General features: G+C 32.6%; 1 protein-coding gene across 1 annotated transcript; it reads left to right on the top strand.

The window, feature by feature from the left end:
- The first annotated feature begins 5404 nt into the window (after positions 1-5404).
- On the top strand, positions 5405-6284 carry LOC107852760 (basic leucine zipper 43). The gene has a single exon (XM_016697805.2). The coding sequence runs from the start codon at positions 5506-5508 to the stop codon at positions 6160-6162; it is 657 nt and encodes a 218-aa protein (XP_016553291.2). The 5' UTR covers positions 5405-5505; the 3' UTR covers positions 6163-6284.
- The last annotated feature ends 2281 nt before the right edge of the window (positions 6285-8565 follow it).

Here is an 8565-nt window from a genome sequence, read left to right as displayed (position 1 = left end):
TTTAATTGTTTTCATATTTCAAAAATCATCAATTTGCTTATTAATCCAAGCATTTTTTCTTTTATAATATTAAAATAATTTTATCAAATTGAACTCATTGAATGAGGTACACGTTGCGATGCGCGTATCCTAAGACTAGTAATACTAATATAAGTGACCATTTATAAAATTAACCCGATTTTTATATTAGTGATATAGAATTTAAACTCTTTTAATTAAAAATTGCGTGAAACCTTAATATTAATCGTTGGTTAAATTATTGCTAGTTCTTATCCAAACTCCAAAATATGGAGTTGCTATTGTACCAAAGAGACGTGGCATAGTGAGAGATCTCCATAAACTAAATTTATTAACAATAATGGAATAAATAAATATTGTACTCCTAATCAATTAATTGATGAGAGTCTCAGAATCATTGGTAAAGTTTGTGTTATATGTTCAGAAGGTTACAGGTTTAAGGTGTGAAAATAACCTTTTGTAAAAATATGAGGTAAGATTGGGTATTATAAATCCTTGAAGTTCGACTCTTTCTGAACCCTACTTGTGGCGAAAGTTTTAGTGGATCGATCTATCTGTATAACTCCTAATGTATTGATTAACTAATTGATTAATATATTAATTAGATGGCGCATAGATGTCAATAATTAATGGAAGAAAATGCATGTTTGCGGTTGCAAGTTGCTACCTATGAGATTTGGAATCACTTTTTCGATACAAAAATGTTACTAGTCAATTTTCTATGTTTTATTAATCATATATTATAAAATAAGTGAAGAGTTTTTTTTTTTCTCTAATAAAGTAGTGGACATAGATTAGCAACAAGTGGATCAAAAGTTAATAAAATAATGAGCAAATAAACCTGAACCACAACCTTAATATATAAGACAAGTACAGACATTCTTTTCTTGAAGTTTCAATTACATTGTAGTTCTGATGATTAGAAACACTAAGAACTCTTTAGTTTTATCATAGTACTTCATTACCCAAATCACCCACTCACCATGTCCCCCTCCCAATATATATATATTAATCTTAAGTGAAATTCTGTCCGTGTGAGTTTGCTCATATTGTTGATCATAATTTTATTTTATATGATAATGACATTAATTGAGCTTAAACAAAATAATGATGATTCATGTAACCTATTCTAACTATATAAAATTGAGGAGTTAGTTTATTTTATTCTTAAATAAGCATATTATTATCTCTTAATTTGTTCTCATTCATAAAGTTGATCATGAAACTACTTTGGCACCTTCATGTTGCCACTTTGTTAGAATGTTCTACTCTGGTTTAAAAAATGGATTTGTTGGTTTATTATATTATCTTGGTTTAGCTAGGTTTAATATTCACTCTTTTAATACGATATCAGAAATAGATTCATCTTTATTCTTAATTTATATATTTAATATTAAGTTACAAATTATATTGTTCGATCTCCAAATATCTAGTATTTGATGTTTCAAGGAATGGTATTGAAAATTTACTTCAACATTATTAAGTGTATTATTGGAGATGGATTTTCGTATATGAGAATAGTATTACAAGTAGGAGTGGAGTATAATATAGGAATAAATTCAGAATTTAAGTATTTATTGATCATGAATGAGAGAATCAATTATAGAATGTATGTATAACTCTCTTGATACTTTTATGCCACACATAAATATAATAATCGACCTCAAAATTTTAGATTCTGCTGAACGCACAAACTTATGGTCGAATTTAATAACGATATCATCCTTATCTAATAAACATTGAAAAATATAAAATATTATGTGCATACATTATGTTATTTCCTCGACTCTTTACGTGTTTAATTTTTTATATTTTATATTTTTAATTTATTTAAAATAAAAATTTTAACTTCGCCAGGAATTACTAAATCTATCATTGGACAGACATATAATGGTGGGTGAAAGAAGTTGCATGCAAATGTATGGTTTGGCGGAACTCCAAGAGAAATTGTCCTGTTGTATTATGACAACCAAGTAACTAAAAATGAATATGCAATAATCAAATGAGTGACACTAGCCTTATAGTGATTGAAAACGAATTTTCACTATATTTATATGAGAATAATATGTTTTAGTTTAAATTAAAAAAATTGATCGCATAATATTTTTTTCAATTGTCCTTTTTCAAGTGCATATTTTCTTCTAGTTACAGTGTCAACATGGTGATGTCAGTCTGACAAAATGACAAAGTGACAATACCACACTGGTAGACTATACAAGAAGGCGTAGTCAGAATTTAAAATTTATAAATTTTAAATTTATTAGTTGTTATCGAATAGAGACAAATTCAAAATATAAAGTTTATGGGTTCAAATTTTATATTTTAAAGTCATGTATTTATTGAAACTTTAATAAATTTTCACATATAAATTTATGCACCGCATCGAATTCAATTCAAGTGCTGAGTTTAGATGAACATGGTATCAATACTCTGCATCCGCCTTTGTTACCGATACCTCATTTTATACAATTACTGGATTCGAAATTAAATACTTGACATACTCAATGATTTTCTAATACATAAACAAGATTTAAACTAAAATTATTGGAGTCGTTCAAATCCGTACCTAATATTGTAGCTCCATCCCTGACCATACAAAGAGTACCTCAATAATCATTTAACATATGACCAAAATAATAAGGGAACAGTTCTCCCATTTCAGACAAGAATTGGTTGATTATGAGATATTTTCTGATAGGCTGACATTAACATCCATAGACTATCTTGAAATTAAAAAAAATAATTAAAAAAAAAGATTTTGAACTAGGAATACACATAAGACAAATAAAGCTATTTTTCTTTAAAACTATCGTGTTCGGATTAACTTTTACACATCTTAATTAATTTTTTGAAATATTTGTCACCTCCACCAGCAACATGTACCAGGTAGTTCTATCCATCGAGGCTAAGATAGATGGAAAGAAAAATCACTTAATGTTTTTATTTCTACTTAGTTTTAAACCCGAACGTTCTCAACCGATTTTATTGATCACTAGGTCACACCCTTGATGCGACAAATAATAAAGTTATTAATAATAGTAAATAACAGATGAAAAAATATCTAAGATGCTATTAAGTAGATTTATGCAGTGTATTCAGACTCAAGAACATAACTTGCCTAGGATATGTGGTTACAATAAGAATATTCTCCTACAAATCATTTTAATTTGTTGTATGGATCACAATAAAAATATTTTTCTAGTCATGGATTTCATCATCCCAATATGAGGTAAATGACTCTTGATTTGCACTAAATTAATTTAAAGTGTGTAAATGGAAGCATCTAATCATATTTAGTGATTTTCATATGGAATAAAGTTCCCTTTTTATCTCTTTCATAAATTGTTAAAAAGCAAAAATGTAAGAAAAGAAAATAAATCACCTAGAGTGTGGTCGAATGGTAAAGGTTAAAAGAAATCTCCCAAACTTTAGTTCAATGATAAGAGCATAACTTGTGATATATGAATTTACACACGTTATGAATTCGAGGAGTAAAAAAGACAGACTATTATCCACTAAATTTCGAATGGTGAACTACTTGCCCTCGAGATTTCTTGATCATCTAAAAAAATTTAAAAAAAAAAAAAAAAGAAGAAGGAAACAATGCAAGGTTTGTGGTGCTCTAAGACTTTTAGAGTACCTTCCACTAAAATTTTTGGAGTACCACAACAAATAAGAGTCCACAAAAAAAAAAAAAAATATACTACGTGGTATCTGAGTCAGCTAGTTTACCGCTTCTTCTTTTTAATGACTGTGAGATCTAAGTCAATTTACACACATCTTAATTAACTTTACAATATTTTTACTATCTCCAACCATCACAAATATCATGTCTCATATTTTTCTATAATTTTTTTCATACTACCTCCAACCATCACAGATATCGTGTCTCATATTTTTCGATGACTTTTTGCTTATGAACAATAAATAATGCCTTGATCACAAAACCAATGAGAAAACAATCCAAATGTAAATACTAAATAAATAAAAGTTCACCAATAGCGTAGCCACATATAGTTTAGACTGGCCAATTAAAGCCCCTTCGTTAAAAAATTATATTCCTTTTGTCTAACTTGACACGAAATTTATGAAAGAAAGAAAAATTTTTGAGGCTTGTGGTCTACAATTAGTCATAGATGTTTCTATGACTATAAATCATGTCATTAAGAGTAAAACAGATACGTTAAAATTAATTGGTTACTAAATATAGGAATCTGTTATTCTTTTGGGGGATTGACTAAAAAAATGAGTCATATAAATTAGGACCGAAGGAATATTACGTATATGAAGAATTATACAAAATATATAAATCAAAAATTATTTTATATATTAAATTTTGAACACTCGTAATGAAATTTTTTATTTTGCCACTTCAGTGAATATGTTAAACCAGTTGTTGTATTGTGGGAATTATTTAGCTAATGGCCAGTTGATTGAAAAGGTAATACGCCAGCATTTAGGTAGTAATATGTTAAAAGTAAACAATATGGACAATTACAATTCCTCTCTATGGGTCCCTTTTAAGTGGATTTCGACTCATCATTATTATAAAATAATCATCATTAACAGGTTTTAAAAATAATTTTTCACTTTAAAATTGACCTAGATTTCGTCATCTACCACTATATTATTGTTCTCAAATTGGATAGCCTCTTCTAAGATTGACTTTCAACCTCCATACTGTTCGGACTTTTTAAAAATATTATAGATTATTATGTCGAATTTTTCACACGTATAACAACATTTTTAAAGAGTCTCAACATGTATCACAAACATATCTTCTTTGTTAAACTTGACTATTACATGTACTATTTAGCAATTATCCAAAATTGGATCATGTTAGAGATTTCATGACATGCATGTATGGAATGGGACAAATGGACATACATAAATATGTTGATGCATCATGGGACCTGTCAAACATATTGTATGACCACAAAGACATCAAAAACACATTGAAGTGACATTAGTTTTCGGATCCTTCAAAAATACAACGAATAAAGGGTTGTTCAGCTAAGAGTAATAGTATTAGTACAAGAATTTCCCCTTCTGAGCCGCTAAATTATGAGGTTTGGCACGTGTCAAATCCTGCAGAGTGCATACTTTTGGAGTATCCGACATGAGTGCACTGAACCTCAGTATATCCAACACACACCTGGCGTTATTTTTGAAGAATTCGAGCAACATAGTAGAAACACATACCACTTACCACACGTGCATACATGAGTGCACTGAACCTCAATATGGAGGATCGGGATCCAACACACACCTGACGTTAGTTTTGAAGAATTCGAGCAACATAGTAGTAACACATACCACTCACCACACGTGCATACATACCATACCGCCTTTTTATCGATGTGCTTCCTAAATTGATGTTGTGATTTTTCTGCTTATGTAAGCTCTCCCCTTACTACAGTTTTTAACTCTGTTTGTTGCTTAAACTGGTCCACTTTCCTCCTATAAAAACCCCTCATTACTCCACCAATGCTCTCCTACAATCTCACCATTATCTGCAAATTGAAGTTTCTTCATATAAATTTAACTATGATTCCATCAGAGGCTACTGCAACTCACTACTTTGCGTCCGAAAATCCTTCACCTTTGCCTCTTGACTTCAACTTCATGCACAACAGTTTACCATCAATCCAGTTTAGCAGATACTTAACAAATGTACCAAATTATCCAACTTCACTTCATGTTCATGACTTTAACAATCTGCCACAATCTTGCATCAGTAGTAACTCTACCTCTGATGAAGCGGACGAGCAGCAACTTAGGATCAACGATGAGAGAAAGCAAAGGAGGATGATATCTAACCGAGAATCAGCAAGAAGATCCAGGATGAGGAAACAAAGACATCTTGATGAGTTATGGTCACAAGTTCTTCGACTTAGGACGGAGAATAATAATTTGATTGATAAATTGAACCATGTTTCGGAATGTCATGAAAAAGTCCTTCAAGAGAATGTGCAGTTAAAGGAAGAGGCTTCTGACCTTCGTCAGATGCTTACTGATCTCCAGTTTAACAGTCCTTTCCCTGATTTATGTGACCTCGATGACGACGTTCCATGCACCACTGCTCATCTCAAGGCTGAATCATCCAACCTATCCATCACTTATTCAACAAATCTGCTTCACTGAAAAGAGAGAGAGATATGTTTTGTTTGTTTACTTTTTTGTTCATGTTGTATGTTTTACATGAATGCCAAATGAGTCTTTATCTCATATCTGAATGCCTAATAACATCTTAGGATTCATGTTTACTCTCAGTTAAGCCATTAATGTTTTTATTTTTTTTAATAAATGTGGTGTCTGGGCCAGCTTCCATTCCACAAGATACCTGCCACCTCTCACCAGCAATAGGTACCTAATAACTCAGCCCACCATGACTTGGACAGATGAGAAGAAAACACCAAGTGTTTCTGAGAGTTTATGAGCTACTTCATTGACCACTAGGCCACACCCTTAGGTGCTTAATATTTTCATGCATAGTTTAATCCTCGCTTATTCTATAGCCACGTCCGGATAAGATTATTTGAACATGAAATCAACAGTAGCCCCATGACATAAAAAACAAAATCAAAGTTTCCATGATTGATTTACCTCAGTGACCAGTACTCTGAGAAACCGCAGTAGGATTGATCGATCAGTCATTAGAACAATCACCATCAGCAAAATCCAACAAAATTCTTAACAGGAAGGAAAACAAGACATAATTGAGTGGGGGAGAAAGGAGAAAAAAGGAAAGCAGCACTACAAACATCTATTTTTTTTTTTCACTTCCACATCACGGAAAACAGTTTATGCAGCGAGTGGCCTCAGTAAATTGAGGTCAGCAAAAGGCAGGCCCCAATCCCATGGTCAGACCTATTTTGATACATATTAGCACAAGCATTAAGACACATAGAAGTGGAGGGTGCTGGTGATAGTGGTTCATTATAGAAGGAACTACTATAAGAAGCAAAAACAGTTGAAAAGGAAACCCCACTTTGACAAACTATTGTTTTTTTAACTTTTCTGAGGACCGGGTTATCAAGTCTATCCAAATATGCAGTTCATACTGAAAAGACCATTCCTTTCAGGTGTTACTGGGTATTTTTGACTTTATACAACACATTCGCAACTCATATGCCTCATAAACTCCCCTCTTTCTGTGCCTATATCTCTATCTCGATCAGTATCTCTCTCCGTGTATCTCAATACTTATGCAGATTCGTCATCTCCCAGATTAGAAGACATAACTTTCTACAGAACTAAACTTCCACTCAGTGATAATGAAACGAACCTAGAGCCTAACTCAACCTCGAAAAGGCAGCTTAAGAGGTGAGGATTGTCCAACACCATATAAAGAGACCACGTGCCTCTTAACCCAATGATACGGGAGTCCAACACTCAGATTTTTCAATCCATTCTAGCATCAGTATAACAAGAGGATAGGGATTTGAGTTGCATCCTAGTGTTGCAATCATCCTGAAATGCAGGATAATTAACAAGAAGATGGACTTTCTCTAGATTTCCACTAGAACAAAGAGGTCATGACACAAATAGATAATAAACTACATTGCTCAGACTCATCAAAAAAGCTGATGAGGTGTGTCAGATCCTCCAAATATAGTATATTTTTGGAGGATCCGACACAGGTGGTGCAACATTTTTGACAGTCCGAGCAACATTGGTAGTAACTACATTTCTTGGATGTCAGTGGAAGGAAAGAAGTGGCTCAAGGACAAAATTGAGCTCTGACAGGACCTGATCAAAGCAAATTAGTTGAGCCTTCATCTTTGTTTTACCTTGACATTTTAGATAACCGATTTGCTTATTTGAAAGCCAATTGAAAGTAAGAGCCTCAAACACATTGCTTCATATTAACTAACGTTTTAGATTCTAGAGTAAATATAAGTCTCAAATCACTGAGCCAGAATAACAACAATAACAACAACAAACCAAAGTGTAATCTCACAAGTAGGGCCGGGAGAGGGTAGAGTGTACAGCTGTTCACTGACCTTACCCATACCTTGAGAAGGTACAAAGGTTGTTTAAGGCAGTAGCAATAGGAAGAAACAATAGCAAGACAAAACACTAATCGAGGCTAAAGAAAAAACAGGTCGTAGTAAAAATCTAAGAATACGAAATATAAGATTAATACTAATACTCCTGTAATGGGAAAGTGATAAGCCCGATTATCTACTAACCTTCTACCCTAATTCCCGACCTCCACACCTTTCTATCAAGGATCATGTCCTTAGTTAGATGAAGTTGTACCATGTCCTACCTAATCACCTCATTATGCTAGAACTACAATGACGATAAATGTTAGGTTCAGAAGCTATACAAGACGACTCTCTGAAAGTTCCATTACGTTAGAATGATCACGTGGTCAGACATGCACATCAGATACCTATAACAAGCAAACGTTATGTATTGTTTCCTCTATCTGGAGACTGTGACCTTTTCTCGTGAAGTTAATAGCCACCATGACATGAACAGACTAGCAAACAATTTACCTAGTGGCTGGTATTTTCTCTGCCTTAAACATTTCTGCTA

Source organism: Capsicum annuum, chromosome 11 (assembly GCF_002878395.1).
Source record: "Capsicum annuum cultivar UCD-10X-F1 chromosome 11, UCD10Xv1.1, whole genome shotgun sequence".
NCBI lineage: Eukaryota > Viridiplantae > Streptophyta > Magnoliopsida > Solanales > Solanaceae > Capsicum > Capsicum annuum.
The sequence above is the reverse complement of the archived record's forward strand: the minus strand, read 5'-3'. Positions and strand labels throughout refer to the sequence as shown.